The 20,913-nt window shown below is 30.0% G+C and overlaps 3 protein-coding genes across 3 annotated transcripts; 1 reads left to right on the forward strand and 2 right to left on the reverse strand.

Moving 5' to 3' along the window:
- Window positions 1–2,573: 2,573 nt before the first annotated feature.
- PGO_081360 (prohibitin) lies at window positions 2,574–3,425 on the forward strand (the record flags this gene model as incomplete). Its single annotated transcript, XM_028687358.1, has 1 exon — window positions 2,574–3,425. The coding sequence occupies one exon, from the start codon at window positions 2,574–2,576 to the stop codon at window positions 3,423–3,425; it is 852 nt and encodes a 283-aa protein (XP_028543159.1).
- A 613-nt stretch (window positions 3,426–4,038) lies between these two features.
- PGO_081370 (hypothetical protein, conserved) lies at window positions 4,039–9,040 on the reverse strand (the record flags this gene model as incomplete). Its single annotated transcript, XM_028687359.1, has 11 exons — window positions 4,039–4,086; window positions 4,300–4,357; window positions 4,730–4,988; window positions 5,187–5,262; window positions 5,544–5,913; window positions 6,375–7,281; window positions 7,447–7,808; window positions 7,950–8,000; window positions 8,278–8,496; window positions 8,770–8,823; window positions 8,955–9,040. 11 exons carry the CDS (start codon window positions 9,038–9,040, stop codon window positions 4,039–4,041), a joined length of 2,490 nt encoding a protein of 829 aa, XP_028543160.1.
- Window positions 9,041–10,695: 1,655 nt separating this feature from the next.
- Window positions 10,696–17,817, reverse strand: PGO_081380 (hypothetical protein, conserved; the record flags this gene model as incomplete). The annotated part of the gene is made up of 1 exon (XM_028687360.1): window positions 10,696–17,817. One exon carries the CDS (start codon window positions 17,815–17,817, stop codon window positions 10,696–10,698), a length of 7,122 nt encoding a protein of 2,373 aa, XP_028543161.1.
- Window positions 17,818–20,913: the final 3,096 nt, after the last annotated feature.

A 20,913-nucleotide genomic window follows, 5' to 3' on the forward strand; every position in this document is an offset into this window, starting at 1 on the left:
TTTGCGAAAAAATTATGATTTATAACTTCCCCTTACTGACATATAACAAAATTTTAAAGGGGCATACATAACCATGTGCTGCGTTTTTTTTGAAGAATACAATTTTATGTGCTTACTTTGCAGTAGTTTTTTTTATTTGAATACTTTTCTTTTTTAACTTCATGTGTTCTATTAAGATTATCTTCTTCCATTTTAATATACTAAAGTATGAAGCTCCAAAAAATAAAATTAAATAAATAAAATAAGCGCAGAAGTCTACAGATGAAGTAAATGTATGTTCACGTAAAGCACGAATTCTCGTAAAATAGATCAGTTCATTAAAGGCAAAATTTATAATGAGGTGTATTTGCCAATGGGGTTCAATCTATAGGGGGGGGGGGTGAAAAAAAAAAAAAAAAAAAAAAAAAATTGATGCTTAAAATAGAAAGTCTACTTGTTTCCCTTTTGTAATTTAAAGAGAATATTCTATTATTGTAATGGACAACTAGGGGAACTCAAAAAAAAAAAAAGTAAATAATAAAAATAAAATAAATAAATAAATAAATAAAATAAAAAGACAGTAAGTGTACAAAATGACTGAATGCCGTAAGAATTATTTTCACCGTAACACTTGTACAACACCTGAGTTTCATAATTGAATGTGCATACAAGAAAAATGGGCACATATAGATACTCTCTTTATTTTGCACCATTCGGTAGTTTTTTTTTTTTTTTTTTTTTTTTTTTTTTTTCAAACACCACCATGCATATGGCATTGTGTGCGTTTTGCTACCACACCATTTTCTTTTTTAGGTTACTACTTTGTGCATATAGTTATATGTACAAAATTATTTCCCTATGAAAATAAATGATATTTGCTCTTTTTTTGACAGAGGTGTGAAAAGAATAATGAAAACTGAACACTTCATGCTTTCATGGCAAAAAAAAAGGAAAAAGAAATAATAAAAAAAAAAAAAAAAAAAAAAATGCAACTTGAAGAGTAGAAATTTCGTTTCACTTTATAATATATCACCTTTTTACCAAACATATAATGAACATTTTACACATATACCATTTCTTAGTGTAAATGGCAAAACGTACAGGTAAATATGTACATACGTAAATAATTATACACACAACAACAAAAAAAAAAAAATAATAATAATAAATATATTGTTCTAATCTTTTTACTTGCAAAAATGTAAATTCATAACTATGGGCATATAAATTATATTCTATAAAATGCTCATAATGAATTTTGTAAATTTCCTTTTTAATATGAAACCGTCTTTTTGGAAAACGTCCCAGGATCGGGGTGAATAAAATCGAATTAATGCTTAGCAGTTTGAACCAAAATAAATAAAAAATAAAAAAAAAAGGTGAAGAGGTGTTGCAAATCATTTAATTTGGTAATTTACAAGAATGTAGATAATTCAAAAGCCATTTAGTATTTTTTGGTGATGCCCATTTTAGCATAGTTACGTTTATTCTCAGTTCCCCTCCGCACCCCTCCAAAAAAAAAAAAAAAAAAAGGATCCCAATTTGACCCCAAAGTTCTTTTTATTCCTACTTAACAGAGTTACGAAACACATAACGGATGATTTAATATATGTGAATAAAAGAAGAAAATGTGATTAGAAAATCTAGGAAACGTGAAAAAAAAATGTGAACATGTAAAAATACATACACCTTAATATGTATATATGGAACGAAGCTATTGTGGTGCCCATGTTTTTTACTTGCGTGCAAATACCTCTTCTTCTTCACAGCCAAGTTGACACATTATTATTTTGTTTACATTTTTTTTTTTTTTTCCACAATATTGCAAAGATGACGTTATTTTGGAACAGCTTCATTTTATGACATCATCCTATTATATAAAAAGTGTTCATATATGCACAACGATTGTATGAACGATTGTATTAACGAATAAATGAACGCATGTATGAACGCTTGTATGAACGAATAAATGAACGCATGTATGAACGCTTGTATGAACGAATAAATGAACGCATGTATGAACGCTTGTATGAACGAATGTATATATATTTTTTTTTTTTTCATACATTTAAGTGCAACACGTTTATATATACGTAAACATAGTTATGAACATTCTTCCCTGAAATAACAACGTTCCCAATTTTACCGCCTCAAATGTACGCACAAAATAAAAGATTTATATTTGAAGGCTTAGGAATATGGGGTATCTCGTTTTTAACGACATACGGATTATATTTGAATAACGTGCCCATAATTGCATATGTAGATGACCCATAAAACAAAACGTGAATTTGACAGTTTTACATAAGCATAAATACCCACGCATATGTTCTGTTAACATTAACAATAATTGAAACGCTTCATTTTTTTTATCGTTTATATATATAGATTACTCTAGTACAGTATTACTGGTAAAGGCAAAAACACACATTCGATGGTTGTAGCTGTATCTCATTTATTCGCGAAATTTTTTTCCTTTTTTTTTTTTTTTTTTTTTTTTATCATCCATTTTGACGCACACCACCCGTACGACATTTTTTTTTTACGTGCATTTTGCCAGAATAAGTTAATTAGGATAACAAGGAACTGTCACAATGAGTAATCCACAGAATTTCGATATATATAATTTGAGAAGAATAGGAAAAGTAGGAGTAAGCGTAGGTGCAATTTTGGGATTAACATCTTTCAGTAGTTGGTTATTTAATAACAGCTTATATAATGTAGAAGCTGGGAAAAGAGCAATAAAATATAATAGACTTTTTGGATTGTCAAATAAAATATATGGTGAAGGTACTCATTTTTTAATACCCTATTTTGAAAGGTGCATAATTTATGATGTAAGAACTAAGCCAAGAGTTTTAATGTCATTAACAGGATCTAGAGATTTACAAATGGTTAATATAACTTGTCGTGTTTTGTCCAGACCTAATGAAAACAAATTAGTAGAGATATATAGAACTTTAGGAAAAGAATATGATGAGAAGGTGTTACCATCTATTATAAATGAAGTATTAAAAAGTGTGGTTGCACAATATAATGCTTCTCAATTAATTACACAAAGAGAAGTTGTAAGCAAATCTGTCCAAGAACAATTAGTTCAAAGGGCAAAGGACTTTAACATTCTTCTTGATGATGCATCAATAACACATTTAAGTTTCAGTAATGAATATGAAAAAGCTGTTGAAGCTAAACAAGTAGCACAACAGGAAGCTGAAAGGAGTAAATATATCGTTTTAAAAGCTGAACAAGAAAAAAAATCAACAATTATTAAGGCACAAGGAGAAGCTGAAGTAGCCAAATTAATAGGGTTAGCTGTAAAGGATAATCCAGCTTTTATGGAATTAAAAAAAATAGAACTCTCAAAGGAAGTTTCGAATATAATCTCAAAATGTCAAAATAAGGTTATGTTGTCCACAGATTCACTTCTTATCAATTTTGCCAAATGAGATGTTTCCCTAAGGAATGTATAGAAGCGGAACATGGAAAGGTTTTTTTTTGTGTGTGCATCTGTGCCATAAGTTTTTTTTTTTTTTTTATTTTTGTATAGGTCTGAAATAAATAAATTCTCTCTTCGACATTAGGATACGTCCCTTTATCTAATTCCACGAATACTTAAATTTTTATCTGTTCAAATATGTGCACATTTATCTGTCCACGTACCTGCACACATACCTAATCGTTAATTTTTTCTAGGTATAAACTCTGCACACGAGGCAGTTTACATAACTTGTGCATTCACACAAGGATCATAGTTTTGATAATATATATCATCATGTGTTCAACCCCTGAGTTTAGTCATTTCATATTTTTTGCTATTTATGTTTTAACCCATAATTGAGATGGGATTCGCGAAATTTTGTGCAAAATCGTCCAGTGCATGCAAATAAATGTAAACTTGCTCAACCATTTTTTAATTTGTAATTTTTTCAATTAATTGAATTTTAACGTTTTCTTTAAAATTTACTTTTTCTCCCCGTCACAGGGACACAATTTTCTCATTTTATTTTATTTCACTTTATATTTTATTTGTTTTTGCTCCTTATCGACCTGTCTCCATCTTTATTCCTTTTCCTCTTCGCAAAACAACAACTCCTTATTTATTTCCTCCTGTCGATATGTTGAATGTTCATAGTAAAAAAAAAAAAAATAAAAAAAAATACATAAGTCATAAGTATACATTTCCTAGGAAATACAAAAAGTATATGGATTCTTTACCCCACTTGGCTCAAGTATAAACATAGAATTCCTGCATGCAAGTGTATACATTTTTTCCCCATTCGCACCCTCACCCCTTCCTCCCTCCATATTTTTCTTCCTTACATCTAGTTCAATTAAGTCATCGGGGTAGTTAAAAAAATAGCTGTAATATTTGCATGATCTGAAAAGAAAAAGAAAATTTTATTTAAAAGTTCCCATATTGTGATGTTCTACTCATATGTGTATGCTTAGTAGGTGTGAACAAAATCTGTTATTTTGTTATGTGGACAGAAGAGGGTGTAATAGTAGGAAATTGAAGGATTTTACTCATTTCCCTCAATCGCATCAACCCGCTTTTATCCCTTTAATTAGTGCATACAAAGGGATGTAATCATTAAAACTGGGATAATTTAAAAACACGATGTATTTTATTATTTAATTTTTTTTATTTTTTTTTTTTTTATGGAAAACGATTCAGATTTCTAATTTCTCTCTAAGCTTTACAAAAAAAAAAAAAAAGGGGAAAAAAAATTAGAACCCATTATAGATTTACCTTATTTGATACGTTTTCGAGCACCATTTATGTATGTGTGAGGCATAATGAATTTTCCTATTTTTATAGAACTCGAAATTTCTATTGTCTTTTATTTGCTCCTTTGAATAGTTTCCCGCTTTTGATTCCGTATCTATTTCTGCTACGAATCCTTGTAACTCCTTTTTGCTTAGTTTACATATTTCCTTAATGTCAATAATTTTCTTTTTCTGATTTGATTCTAGCAGTGTTTCAATGAAATCGATTATTTTGAGATGGTCTGCATGGTGCCCAAGGGGGAGAAGGTCGCCAAGTTAATGCGAAAAATTGTATGAACAAACAGCATGCACACGGATCTCAACAAGCACCACGCACACGTACAGAGGGACCTCTTGTAGATGCGCACATTGATGAATCTACAGCTTCCCCTCAATTTGTCTCCACAGGAAAGGTATTTCTGTACAACTTTTTCCCTTACCTTCGTTTTTTTCATCCAGAACCTTGAATAATTTCGTTAAGGTCCTTTCGACTAATTCAAGCACCGGTATATTCGTCTGCTATAATTTTGTTAATGTTCATGTGTGTATGCAAAGTGAATTCTTATTGATATGCATGTGATACATGCAGTTCATAGATATGGGTGTAGTGGTACAAGTAAAATATGATGTAGCAAAGTTGTGAAAATGGAGTGTTCCTTTTTCCCATAGAGATGATAAATAGTAGCTGTGGATGTGTTCCACTGTTACCTTGTCGAAACTCTAGTGATATTTAATAAAGGTCATATTTCTTACGATTCATTTTTTCTATATTCAGTTATTCCAGTTTTTTATCTAACCATTTCACCTTTATGGACCGTATGGGAAACATTTTGAAATTCTTCCTTCTTCTGCTTCTCATCGGTAATCTTGTTGTATATCATTTGCATCGTTTCTAATTTGATGCTGTTAATAATGATGGAGATAGAAACTTTTAAAAATAATAAGACGTCTAATTCTAAATTTTCGTCAAAATTAAGGGAAGACAAAATAATGTGGATGATATTTTTGTTTAGATATAATTTATCACATGAATCTAAAACGTTTTTAGAATCAAATATATGTATCTTTTTTTTATTTTTCAGATTATTTTTTATTAGCTGTTCGCACAAATATCTTTGTAACAATTTCTTGTCCCTTTCAAAAATGCTGTTTCTGATGCCTTCGAATCTGAGCAAGTGGGGGAAGTGAAAGAAGTGGAAGAAGTGAAAGAAGTGGAAGAAGTGAAAGACGTGGAAGAAGTGAAAGACGTGGAAGAAGTGAAAGACGTGGAAGAAGTGAAAGACGTGGAAGAAGTGAAAGACGTGGAAGAAGTGAAAGACGTGGTGGAATGTATGTGTACAGATAAGTATAAGTATGCACACTTAGAAAACATGAGAAAAGGTGTGATAATAACCATGTACACGTAATTTAAAAGTATTGCATGGAATGTAGCAAGTTGGGGGTAATAACATGTGAAAAGAAGAAAAAAAAAAAAAAATACAGTATAGATAGAGTCACATTTTATTTAATCTTATTTTATTTATTTATTTATTTTTTTTTTTTTTTTTTGTTCTATTCTGTTCTGTTTTGTCTCTTTTTTTTTTTGTTGTATCGCTTTCCAAAGGATCAGCTCCGTCAGCGCACCCTACCTCAAACGGAGGATGATTTCCCTAATGTCCCTGTAGTTTGCATAATTATCATCATTGTAGCAGAAAATATGCAATAACAATTTATACTCCTGTGTGGATATTATGTGATTATTTTTTTGCAGCACTTTTTTTAAATGAGTACGATGTATGTATCCACTATCTGATAAATCATACTTCTTAAATTGGTGTAAAAAGGTCTCATACATAAAATTTAATTCATTTTCATAACATGCGTATATTAACTGTTTATACAGTAACAAATTGTCCAAAGTAATAATCTTAAAATGTTCTCTATTTTTTTTCAATTCATATAAATATTGGGGTATATTATTTATGTAATTATTGTAGTATATATGCCCATTGTCTTCTTCATCAGCATTTGAAACATATAGTAAAAAATCGTAATAATTATCAGTGTATATATATTGACAATATTCATTGTCTATATCAAAAAGGAAGTATTCAGAATTAATAGGAACATTTTCCAGTTCAAAAAATATATTACATCCATTAAAATTGTTATTCTGATATATATTAATATCTTTAATTAAATATACTTCTTTATTATTAATATTGAAAAGGTTCAATATACACTTCTTATCATTTTTGTTCATTCCTTTTTTGTTATTTTTTGGTATATTCGATATATCTAAATTTTCGTCTTCCCAGCTGTCGTCCGTGTTGGAACACAACTCTTCACTTGACTCGCAAAAAAGGTAATTATCTGGGGTGCTTGGAATTGACAAAATATTTTCCCCTTGCATTTGTTTTTTTTCCTCACTTGATTCTCCATCTTTTTCTTCCTTTTGTTCGTTCCTCTTCTGATTATTCACATGACGATAACTAATACACATTTTGTAATTCACCATTTTTAGTATTTCTATGTAATGGTCATATTTCAGTTTTCCTAAAAAAAATGTGCATTGAATTAGGGGCGAATGGACATATGAAATGGTTTATTCGATTCATCATGTAACCCATTTGGTTATTCTTCCTCCATCCACTATCCTCTGTTTTTTTTTTTTTTTTTTTTTTTTTTTTTTTTTTTTTTTTTTCTTCCATTTGCTCTTACCTTTCCTTTTAATATCCACATTCGTAAAGTAAAAGTACAAGTTAGACTTCAGAAATGAGAGAACTTCATTTAATTTTTCATTCTCCACATTTTTTGTACTTGTTCTTTCTAATTCATTATTCCCATGATCTGTGTTCAAATCTTTTTGCGAATTTATTTTGTCTAATTCATAGGTTTCATCAAAGAAAGTCTTTTTATTGTGCAATATATTTTCTGTTTTTAAAAATGTTTTTTTTTTTTCTCTAAATTCTTTTTCTTCTTCCTTGCTTCTTCGAGCCTCTTCTCTTTCATCTTTAATTTTTTGCAAAATTATTTCGATGTTTTTCTCATCAGCTGGTTTAACAAATCTCGTCCTCATAAATCTGCATCCGGGACGCAGAAATAAAGGAAAATATAATACCAAGTGGAGAAAAATAAAATAAGAAAAAAAAAAAAAAAAATACAGCTCTTATACTACTACATAGGAGTATTATAAATAAATATGTTCTTTCTTTTTTAATAACTCTGATGATAGATCAATATTGTTCCTCAGCTTTTCTTTATCCTTGATAAGTCTAACAGTGGAAAAAAGGAACATTTTTTTTATTTTTTTTTTTTGGGTGAGTACAAGATAAGTGATAATTTGAGAATAAAAATAAAATAAATTTTAATTTGTAGCGAAGGTCGGTTAAAATTTCCATATTATATTTTAGGATAATATTTTTATAAAGTTTTGGGATAAGTTATTTATTTATTTCTCCCTTCACACTCTTAATACGTCTTCTAATTTTAATGAATAATTTTTTTTCATGGAAGAATATTTTCTCCACTTTTTTTTTCTTTATATTTTACTTATCAATCCAGGCTTCGTAATTTAGGCACATGTCTACAGTGCGTACTAAATTTTCATTTTCAAATTTGAAAGAAACAAAATATTTGTCACAAATATTAGATGTATAATCACAGTGATCTATCCCCACTGAGCATATTTCAGTTAAGGTAAATATCGCACTGATTGTACATTTCGATATTGATTCATTTTCACTTTGGTTATAAAAGGTGACTTTGTAGCTGCAGTGTGTTCACGTAGAGTGTATAAGGTTGAAAAAAAAAGAAAAAAAAAAAAAAAAGTAAAAATAATAATACATAAAAAATAATAAAATAAAAGTAATACTAATTATGATAACAGTGATAACAATAATAATATATATATAAAAAAAAAAAAATAAATAAAAATAAAAAACTAAATAAGTAATGTATCCCTAACAAATGTGTAATGTCGTGTCTCCTGTTCACTACATTTTGGTAGAATAAAAATGAGCTCGCGAACAAATCGATCCTTACTAATGTTCCGCCTTATCTTCATCCTTCCCCTTGACCAGTATCCGGTAAGCATACCTGTTTACAAAATTGAGTGTATGTTTTGATACACAGGAAATGGGGCTTGATTTTTGAGTAGTACACATGTAGGTGTACACTTGCATCTGCACTTTTCACCCTTCACTTCTTTTTCTCCCTATTTTTATTACTTGCATGTCCACTGTTTTATTATTCCCACTAGGAGCTCAATTTTTTCATCCACCCCTGAATTTCCGTTTTTTTTCAGTGAAACCATTTCAAACAAAAAGGCTATAGATCGTTGTCTTCTCTTTCAGTGAAAGAACTCTTCATAAATGTGGTAATTTGTTGGCACTTGCACTTTTTGTAATATAGTTCAGTTTTAAGATTACAAAAAAATTCTTGATTTTTTATATAAGCCAGATTAGTGAATTAATTTTGCAGACAAAAGACCACGGTTGAGGTTTTTTTTTTTTTTTTTTCGCACAATTTGGTGACATAACATGAAGGCATAACTTGGAGATACAATTTATTTTTTTCCGTCTTATGAATTCCATCTTTTACCTAATAACAGCGCCTACATAACACTTCATTTAAGGAGGGGGAGTATATTCCCCTTTCTAATAGGACACAAATGTCAAGGTCATTTTTGATTAAAACATGAGATACAATTTTTTTGTTAATACATACAGAAGAAAAAATATATATATGAAGTGCACAATGTGTGTGTGTGTGCAAATTTTGAACACAAATATATTACTAAAAATGGTGTAAAAGAAAAATTTTTAACAGTATGCACTTAAAACAATTGGTTAGGATGTGCGTTTGCGAGATATGTGACATGTCTCCTTTTGTCGAAAAATCCTCATCGAAAAAAAATTTCCACGATAGGTGTCAGGAGAAGAAGGGATAATTTTAAACGGTAAAATTGGGAAAATGAAAAAGAAAAAAAAAAAAAAAATTCTTTTTTTTATTCATAATGAGTTGAATATGTTTATTTGAAAACAGGTGAACAAAGTTTGTGCGAATTCATAAGACAAAAAAAAGTAAAACGGGGAAGCAAAAATGGGGAAGCAAAAATGGGGAAGCAAAAATGGGGAGGCAAAAATGGGGAGGCAAAAATGGGGAAGCTAAAGCCACAATGCTGAAATCACAAAACTAAACAAACAGTGTCATTCAGAGACCAGCATGCAGAGGGAAAAAATTAATATTTAAAAAATGGTAACTCTACAACAGAAAAAAAAAAAAAAAAAAAAAAGTTTCATAGATAAGCAAGGTTATGTAAGCATATATACTGATATGCCCCCATGCACATCCTAAATGGAGTCCAATTATTTGCAAGAAATATACGGAAAAAACAAAAAAGGACAAGCAGAAAATAGGAAAAAAAGGGGAAAAAAAAAAAAAAAAAAAAAAAAACGGAGGCTATATTATACACTTTTACAAATATTTTTATTCCATTGTAACAAAAATTTATTAGTATGAAATATTTTTACCTAATGGGAAAAGTATCACCGATTGATAAAATCATAGAAAGTTCATCTTCCATAAGGGTACTTTCTGTTCATTGTGTTTATGAACATATGACTAAATAATTTTGCACTAAATGAGCTGACCTCTATTCCTTTTTTTTTTTTCTTTTTCTCAGTCTTAATATATAACAATTCTCATAATAACATCAATTTGCTAGTCCTTTTTGAAAAATGTGACATATCTATATGCCCGCGATATATTAGGAAAAACCTATTTATGCCTAATCGAAAATTAGGCATATATATATATATATATATATCCTGCATATATGTATGAATACGAGAATGGATATATAACCGTGCGTACTGATTATTTCCATTCCTTTGTTATGTATCCCCCTTAGACATTGGCCTCAGGTCTGAATCTTATATTTTATTTTATTTTTTTTTTTTTGTGAAACTATTTGACAGTGGAATAAAATCCATTTGCAGATTGCATAGAATCCATAAAATTCTTGTAATTTTTGTTCTTGAAGCTGTTTTTTAAAGATTCTTCGATGACTTTCTTGTCATAATCATTAAACTTTAGCCAATCTGAACAGATGTCTACATCTTGTATGTAATTTTTTCCTAATTTTACTCCAGGTATTTTCATTATTTGTTCGATGGTAAGGTTATTACTTTCATCAGCGAAATTCACGCTTTGCATATCATTAGAAGGGATGTCTTTATGATAAGGGGTTAAAAAGTTGGGGGCCATGGATACCCTTCCATCATTTTTTTTTAAGGTTGTAGTTTCCTTTGTGAAATTTTGCGGGTTCCAGAGGTTACTGACATTTTCATGATATACCTTATTAGAGTCCATTTCATGATATACCTTACTGGAATCGTCTACCTCGTTTGCATTATTTTTTTTCCACTTCTGCAGCATGCATTTGTCAACGTTAGGTGGATCTAACTGGGTTCCAATTTGGTGGGCAGTGCCATTCCAGTTATGATGAACAGGCTTCATGATATAATTTTCCTGCATATGTGCATCCTTGAGAACACAATTGCGTTTCAGCTGATCTTTCGTGTTGTATGAATTGAAGGTACTGGTGTGAGTGTTATTTTTTTCCTCTTGGAAGTTAATTTTTTTGTTAAAAAGAGAATAATTATAGCGATTGTTGGCATTTGATTTGTTTAGAAGTATGTTATTACTTAGATGCATATAACCTAATCCCTTGTGGCTATTTTCTTGTTCCATGAAGGGATTAACAAAAGTCCTCTTATCAGTAGTATATTGTTCAATATTACCTATATCATTACTTACATTTTTTTTTCTATAATTGTGCATTGTTTGTTGCATATGTTCAGTTTTAAAAAGAGGGTTTATTTCGTTTGAGTAGGAAATATCATTCTTTGCATTCATGTCACATATATCCAATAAATTTTTTTCCTTTTCTATTAAATCTGTCATTTTATTTTGATGACCTTGAAATTTCGGAACTGATACAGGGTTATGTAAAGTGCTATTTCTTTTCTGAAATGGGAAGAATAATTCTCCGTTATGTTGGTTGTGGTGCAAAAAATAAGAATTTGTTTTTTTCATGTTATGTGATCCACGTGATACAGGTGCTGCTGATGCTCCTCGTGGCACACCTCTTGCTTGAATGTTAATTCTGTTCTGCATTTGTGAATTGTAATTTGGTTTATACATTCCCTCCAACATGATGATATTCCTATTACGTGCAAGGGATGCATTGTTACTTTTATGAACCATATTGTTTGCAAATTCGTTACACCAATTAATGCCACCCTTACCACTGTACATTGCATTATTTAAGTTTCTCATTGCACCTGTATGCGTGTTTAAAGCTTTCATATGGCCAATTGGAGAGTTCTGCATGTGGCCAATCGGGTAATTGTTCATGTAACCAATAGGGTAATTGTTCGTGTGGCCAATTGGAGAGTTGCTCATGTGGCCATTTGGATAATTGTTCACATTCCCAGATTGTTGTATATCCTCATCTTTGCCATTCGAGACACCTAGTATCCCGGGTTTTCTAATATGCATGCCCTTCCCTCTTTTCTTCACATCATCTCGATTGTTCTTTACTGTACAAAAAATGCTGCTCACTTGGCTTATACCAATATCGTTGTTTTTATCCTCAGCAATGTTTTTGTGTTCAGTTGGTTTCTTAGTTGTGTCATTAATGTGTGTGTGTCCTCCTGCATCTTCCCTAGCATCTTCCCTCGTGTCTACGCCTGCTTCTGCTACTTCCATCTGTGTCTTGTTGTCCTCACTGGGAAGGCTCTCTTCATGATGATGTTGATTAACTTCAACCGATGTGCATTTACTTTGGAAAAAATTGAGTTGTTCTATGAAACTATCGACTATATTTCCTCTCTTTTTATTGTCACACAGGTAATTCCCCTTTTCATTAACGAGAGAATTATGATACTTAGATGTGTTTTCTTCCAACACCTTGCTGCTATTATCATCCGAATTTTTGCTTTCCATCTTAAGTTCACTACTTTTGTCTTTTTCCTCAGAATTTGTATCATTAGAAAAAGGTACATTTTCATGAGTCTTACTGCATCTGATTGACTTACTATTTCGAAGTGTAAAGTTTTTAATTTTATTTGTAAAAATTTCCGTAAATCGATTATATGCTGACTTGTTTTCAATTGTGTTTTTCTCTGTTTCAATATTTCCTTGTGAATTTTTACCCTCATTCAACCCGTTTGCTAAGTGCATTAACTTTTTCAAGTCTGTAAACTTTTTCAAGTTGCTCAATTTTGATACATTACTTTCTAAATTGGTAGGATTAGTACACACAACATTATCTTTTTTCTCCCCTTCTTTTCTTATACCAAATAAATTGTCGTTATTTGTAGTGGTAAAATGTCTGTTAGAATATGTAAGACCCTTTGCATGAAGGAGGACATTATTCATGTCATTAAAGTGATTCACATTTCTCTTAAAACCTGTGTACATTTTCTGATTTATCATTTTATTATATTCACTGCTGTACCTTTTATTCACAAAGGGGGGTTGTTTATTAAAATGGTTTATGTTACTGACACTTGTGCTATCTTTTGTATGCTCATTAGTGAGATTATTATCCATTAATTTCGTGTGATTCATTTTTTGATTCATAAAGGGTTCATTTTTACTACCTTTTCCTTTTTCCTCTTCAAGTTGATTTTTTTTCGTTTCTTGACTTGTTACAACAATATCTTTATCGTTTTGTTGAATTCCTTTTTTCTTGGCCTTTTCATCCAAATTGGTTTTCTCTTTATCTAACAAATTTTCATCTTTCAAAATTTTCCATTGCGATTTATATTGTCCCAACTTTTCTCCCTTGGTGGTTATCTGTCCCCACAATTCAATGTTTCCTTTAGTTAATTTTTCTAAAGTTAAATTGTTTGAATCTTTTTTAGTCATGCTGTCTTTGTCTGTAGTGCTTCTCGAATTTTGTTTCATTTTCGATCCTTGATTTTCATTAGGTGAAATATTTGCAATTTCTTGAATTTTATTTGACATATTGACTTGTTTTTTTTTGTGGTATTCCAACTTGCTGCTGTAATTGTAAATGTGGTCGTGACTTTCATTCTCAGTAGTAGCTCGATAATTCTTCACAATGTCTCCTTTTCCAGAATCATCCTTCCATAAGGAATTTTCTAATATTTTTTGTTGCATTGGATTTGTTCCATTTATAATGTTTTTCCCTATTTGTTTGTTACAAATGTCCTTATAACTTGACAAATTGGCTATGGACGCTCTTTCTTTACTTTTAATCTCACAAGAGATTGGACTGTTTACGAAATTTATTTTCCCATGGATGTTGCTCAATTGCATTCCACCCATTTGGTTCCTATTCATTTGGATTCCATTCATGTATGTATTGCTCATGCTAGGATTGTTCTGGAAGAATATTCGAGAATGTCCATTTTCTTGCAAAAAATTATTCTGTGGAGAATATTTATTTTTCTCAATCCCCTTTTCCAGGTCTCCCTCCATCGCTGCAGCTGTAGCTGAGATGGTGGGTACATTTCTGTCACTCGTTGAGATACAGCTCATCATATTATTCGAAATGACGTGTGTGTTTCTATTTTGGCTAAATTTGGAGAAATTAAAATTCTGATTTGTGAAAACTTCAATTTTATTATTTTTTTTGTGGCTCAGTTCGTCCTTTTTCTCACTAAGGTTATTATTAGGTAACATTTTACTTTTCTCTTTATTTTCTTGTACATTTTTTAAGTAGTTTTCAATTTTCTTACAATTCTCTACTTTCTTAATATCAAGGGCTTCTTTATGATCAATAATTTTTTGATTTCCTTCACCTTTTTTTTGGTTGTCTACTGTTTTTCTATTTTTAGCATTTTTTGTTAATTCCATTTTTTTCTTTACTTCTGTTAGGGCAATGAAACTTCTCTGACTTGTTTTTTCCCTATTCACTTTTTTCACTTTTTTAATTTTTTTGTTTTTCTCATTTTCTTCCTCGTTTATAGGAATCTGCTTCGTCTTTAATTCGTCCACAACATTCGATTTTTTATTAATCTTTTTTATTATTAAATCCTTCATTTTATTATTTTTACACGTGATATGTTTTTTGTTGTTTCTTATTATTCCATTCTCGTAACCTTCCACACTATCTATTTTGTTCATTCCGTCGATACTACTAAGATCGTTGCTGCCATTTAATACTTCACTACTACTGCTTAAATTGTTGTTACTGCTAACCATTGCATCATTTGATGAATTCAAATTATTGAGGAATGGGTTGCAAGACCCTTTCTCTTTCCTATTAGCGTGAGAAGAATTAGATTTCAAATCATCTTTTACAGTACTTTCATCAGTATTCTTTATTTCATCCATTATAATGTCCTTTGTTAAATTTCGTGTATTATTCTCTGCTTCTATCAGTTTCATGATTAATTTTTTATCCTCTTTTTCAGTGTCCACAATAGATTCCCTCTTTCCGTTTCTTGTTACACAATTTGTATTAAGCGTTTTTGTTTGTACAGGATCGTTTTCATTTTTTGCTTTTTTATATGTATCTGTAGTGGGCGATAAATCCAGTTTTGTTTCTTGCTTAGCTAGTTCTACATCTTCTAAGCCTATTTCAGAATCAACATCTTTAGACATTCCTTTGTCTAAGATGTTACAGGATTCTTTATCTTGTTTTATATCAAGTTGTTTATTCAATTGTGGATTATGTATGTGATTTGTAAGGCTCAACTGTGATAGGATGTTATTTTCGTGAACCCTAATTTTCTGACTTATTAAATATCCAGATATAATTTCCTTCAGACCTTGTTCTTTCGATTCATGGGAAATAATTAATTTTATTATTTCATTTATATGTTTAATCAAGTTGTCAAAATTGTTCTGTACATGTAGAATGTCGTTAAATATGGATAAAAATTTTAAGGATAAAAGCTCAAATAATATTTTATCTTTTACTTCTGTTTCGTTATTATTCATCATTAATAATAATATATTGTTAAAATGAACAATCATTTTGATAATTTCATTGAAGTAGTTATTATTTTGTGTATTCCTTTCTATTATATATGATTTTATGTCATTAACAGTTACATATTTTTCTCCTTCTTCCATTTTATTTCCATTCAGGAGATCCGTAGTATGTTCGTTCTTAACCTTTTGGGTGCTATTCTGTTCAATAGCATTAAACAACAATTCCACATTGGACAAGTTGATGTCGTAATTTACATCAGAGTATATGTTCTTAAATATTTCAAACGTGATTTTTTCTTCCTTCACGTTTAGCACGCCCTTTAGTACATCTTCTGTTAAGTAATTCGTTTCATACACATCTAGGTTTATAGATTCTTCTTCGGATAAATAATTCATTGATGGTCTTTTTTTCAGCGATTCCTCATTAAATTGGCTTAATCCGCTCCCATTTAAATCTCTCCCATTTAATCCGCTTCCATTTTCATTTCCATATTTTTCGTCCATAATAAAACGGACGTCCGTACTTCCTATACGTTCTACATTATCACCGTTTTGGTTTACCACTTCTTCGTTTTCCCCATAGACAAAAATTTGCTCTTTTTTCTCGATATGCTCATCACCATATTCCTTTTCAAGATCCTTTTCTGCTTCTATATTTTCCTTTTTTTCGTTCTTATTAAAGTCGAAATATTTAGACACGTGCGATACTTCAATTTGATACTTGCTAAATATTTTTTCTATTTCGTCTGAGCTATTTCTACTTCCCTCATTGCTTCTTTCGCTTTCGTTACTGTTGGAGCTTTTCTTTTCTGCTTTACTATCCAAGTGCAAAGAATCAAATGTTTCATCTGGGTCCTTAGCATCACTCTCACTTTCCACAGTACTCTTCTTAGTGTCCAAAGTATCAACTTCTTGAAAAATTTCATCAGATTTCCTCTCATTTGTCAACAAGTTAAAATTTCCTATATCATTTAAATCGTAGCCAAGTTCAGCACATACTCTTTTCCTTGCTTGATCTGCTATGGAAGAGATATCCAGAAGATTTTCCTTTTCTATGAATGATGGAGAATGTGATTTTCTATTGCTATAGTTCAATTCTTCTAGCGATTTATTACTTAACGCTGGTTTTTCCATTTTGTTACTCATTTTAAATTCCTCTTTTCCTTTTTTTGAGTAAACTTCTACAATATCTTCATCTATAGCATCATCGCTATGTGTTCTTTTCATACAATCTTCACTCATTTCTTGGTCTGAATATTTTTGACTCTCATCATATGAGTTACTTTTTTCTGTATTACATGTCGATAACATATCCCGTATCTCATTTTTTCCTGAACCAGTTTTATTTTCTTTGATAATATCCTCCTCATTGTTTCCCATATGTAGAAGTTTTATACATTCATTCCTTCCAATACTTTTATTAACAACTCCATCTGATTGGAAAAGCTTCGCCTCACTCTTGCTTGCTGTGATATTATCCATATTATTCAAATTATCAAATGAGAAATTTGAATAGCATGAATAGACTTTATTCAGATCATTGTATACATCTTCATCTTTGTAGTTATTCAGGTAACATTCTTTCTTTGTATCATTTTCGTTATATTCTCTAATAAACATTGTTCTGTTGAAATTGTTCATTACATTTTCCTTTTCACACTTTTGAAGATTATCTAGATCCTTGTGGTCAGGATGATAATTTTCTTTACTTTCCATATAGTCCTTAATGGTTCTGTCTAGTACCAAATTTGCACTTATACCAGTTTTTGTTAACTGGGATTCATTTTCATTAAAATGGTTAAGAAATAATTTTGAATATTCACTTGTTTTTGAAACTATTTCATCCAGCACACTTATAGTATATTGAATTGGAGATTCTACATTTTCCTTCTTTAGGTTTTGCACACTGCTTGGATTTATGGCATGCTCGTTTTTTTTCTTTATTACAGTTTCTTTCTCTGTTATATTGTTATTTTCTCTTACCATATGGTCATTCAGAACTCCTTTCATATCTCTATTGGGCACTTCAAAAAATGTATTCGTCTCTCCTTCTTCTGTTAATTTGCATTTCGTGGTATCATTTTGGTTTTCCTCGTTGTTCATAGAAAAAAACATCGTTTCGGATTTTTATAGCAGGGTCAGCTTTATTTGGAAATACACTTACCAGGTATTTTTTTTTTTTTTTTTTGCTCTATTCTGAAGTGCTAACTGAAAGGAAATTTACTAATTTGAAAATGTTTGATTTGAGAATTTACGACTTTGCTAATTTGGAAGTTTTCAATTTGAGAATTTTTAAGTCTACACTTCTTTTTTTTTTTTTTTTTTGGAAGCACATAAATGAAGAGAGATGATGAAACGGTTGAGAGAAAAAAAGAAATAACCCAAAAGAGAGAAATACTAATATGAATAATTCACGAATAAATGTGGCAAAGAAAATTAAAATGTCACAAAAGAGTGTAATTGACAGGTTGTAATTTGGGATAATTAGGAAAGGGGGTGGGGTGGGGGTATCATAGGAATGTATAAGTAAAAAACCATTCATACCTTGGATATATTTTTTCCTTCATTTGTTCCTATATATTGGTGTCTTTATTTGATGCTTCATCTGCGTCTTTATTTGCTTTTTTGTAGTTATTACTTAAATTTCAAAGTGATCCTTTAATGCTATATTTTCTCGGTGTTAAATTTTATGCTCGAAGAAAACGGTATCGTATGTTAATTGGCATTGTCTAAAAGTGTGTACAGTCCTTACAATGACACATGGAGAGAGTAATGCTTTGATGACATGACCTCACAAAAGATATACGTATAACGAGAAGGGAAGTAAATGAGCGACAGTGCTGTCAAAATGCAACAAAATGGTGAAATGTTGAAATGGTGGAAACATTAACAAATTTTATAAAGGGGGTGAGAAAATAAAAAGTACAATGGGATACACTTAAAAATTTCACAGTTAGGTGTGTATGTGTGTATTAATAAGGAACGGGATGTATCAAAAGAAAAAGGTTCGTGACAGGTAAGTTGTCAATTATAAAAATAAGTTTCGTAGTGAATTGTCTTACTACAATGTATACATAGAGAACATTTAATTTTGTTATTCATATTGTTGTAAAACTTGTTGAAGGGAGAAGAAAAACAAAAAAAAAAAAAAAAAAAAAGAACAAAACAAAACAAAATAAAATAAAACAAAATGAGAAACAAAAATCAGTATGAAAGTGAAATTTACTATATAAAAAAAACATATAGAAGAAAAAAAAATATGTGTCTACAAAGAAAGCAATGTCCTAACAAAAGGGATTATTTTTGTGCAATTTATTTATTTATTTTTTTTTTTTTCTTTTATTGCTATGTTTCTTTGACACATTTTTTGTTACGTTTTTGTTGTTTTTTTGTTTGACTTTTTTTCTTTTTTTTTTTTGTTTAACCTTTTTTTTATATTTAATTTACTCGCTTGGGGGAATATGAAAAATATTAATTTGATAGGTGTAAAAAAAAAAAAAAAAAAAAAAAAGTGAAATGCCATCATATATTTTTTGCAACATACCTCACAATGTCAACCCAGAATGTAATTCCCCCAATAATAATAATAATATAAAAAAAAAAACAACAAAATACCAAAAATGCACAAAAGTGCAAACAACAGTAAGTGTGTTGTTATGGTAGTGGAATTTACTATGTCGTGTGTATCATATTGTAGTGTATTTTGTTTCATTCGATTTTATTTTTCTTGCTAAATGTGTGAAGACAAATAGAAACTTTTGATGAAGAAAAAATTCATTATATATGTTGGATACACAATCCTCTTATTAGCATTTTTTCCTCTTAGTTCACTTTATGCTAAATGTTTTTAAAAAGTGGGAGAATACACACATATATAAGTATGTAGATTCGTACTGAAAAAAAAAAAAAAAAAGTGTAATTTAATCCTTAAAAACTGCTTCAAACAGAAACATTGAATAAAAAAAAAATAAATAAAATAGAAATGATGGTGCATTTTTTAAGCAGCATATAAGAAACTACAGTTGTAACAGAAACATTCTACTTTATTTTATTTTTTTTTTTTATTTTAAACATGTTAGAAAATATGGGAACTTTTCACGTTGTATTTTAGCCCCTCATACGCAGTTTACAATTTTACTCCTTGCGTACATTTTTTAAAGGAATATTTTTTTTGCATTTCTCACAACTCCATATTCCTTCAATATAATAAGTAAAAAGAAAAAGAATGAAATAGTAAACTATACACAATCAGTCTAATATGCACAGATGGAAGTCTACATTTTTAGAATTTAAATTTAAAACCAGTTGCCCATCCTTGCAGTTTGAAAACATAATTTCCGGGATAATGTTGCATACGTGATAAAACAGATGAAAAATTTAGCGATGACGGGACGAATGATACATGTCGAATGAGGTTTTATCAAAAAAAAAAAAAAAAAAAAAAAAGCTTCAAAATTAAAGCAAAAAGTATTGTTGCAGAGAATTATTTCCCTAGTTCTTTGTCACACTCTGCATACTAGTAATGCATGCATACATTGTAGAATATTTACATTTTTTTTTTTTTTTTTTTTACACGTATAGAATAAAGTGTATATTTATGTGTGACGGTTAAAAATGTTCCTACACGTGTGACACTAAACGAATTTACCAACACCTTATACAGGGTGCGACCACAAAACGAGATATCAAAAACTGAATGGTTTTATATGTGTACATGTATATATATATATATATAGGCAATTGAAACTATCGGCCGCCTTTACATTTTTTCAATGGCCAAAGAGTAATAATCTGATTTTCTTACATCTGAACGTTTTAAACAAATTTAACACGTGCACATTAAATAGGAGCATACATAAAAGTATTCCACTATGGAAAAAAGAGGAAAATTTGCTCATTGTCATAAGTATACACACATACTAGTCCGGTCATAAGTGTTTTTACATATAAGATTAACACTGCCCCTTTGGTATGTGGTATAAGGGTTGGGGGTGGGGGTAGCTACATATTATGTGTATCATAAACACCACACTCTCTCAAAATAAGCAAACAAAATTTTTTGCTGTTGCTAACACATAAGTACAATTGATAGGAACGTCATTCATAATATAATAATACACATTTCACACATTATTCTAAAAGAAAAAAAAAAAATTGCGGGCTATAATTTAAATGTTTTGAGAATATTTTAAGGTTTCATGTGTAACGAAA

Source organism: Plasmodium gonderi (genome assembly GCF_002157705.1).
Source record: "Plasmodium gonderi DNA, contig: Chr08, whole genome shotgun sequence".
NCBI lineage: Eukaryota > Apicomplexa > Aconoidasida > Haemosporida > Plasmodiidae > Plasmodium > Plasmodium gonderi.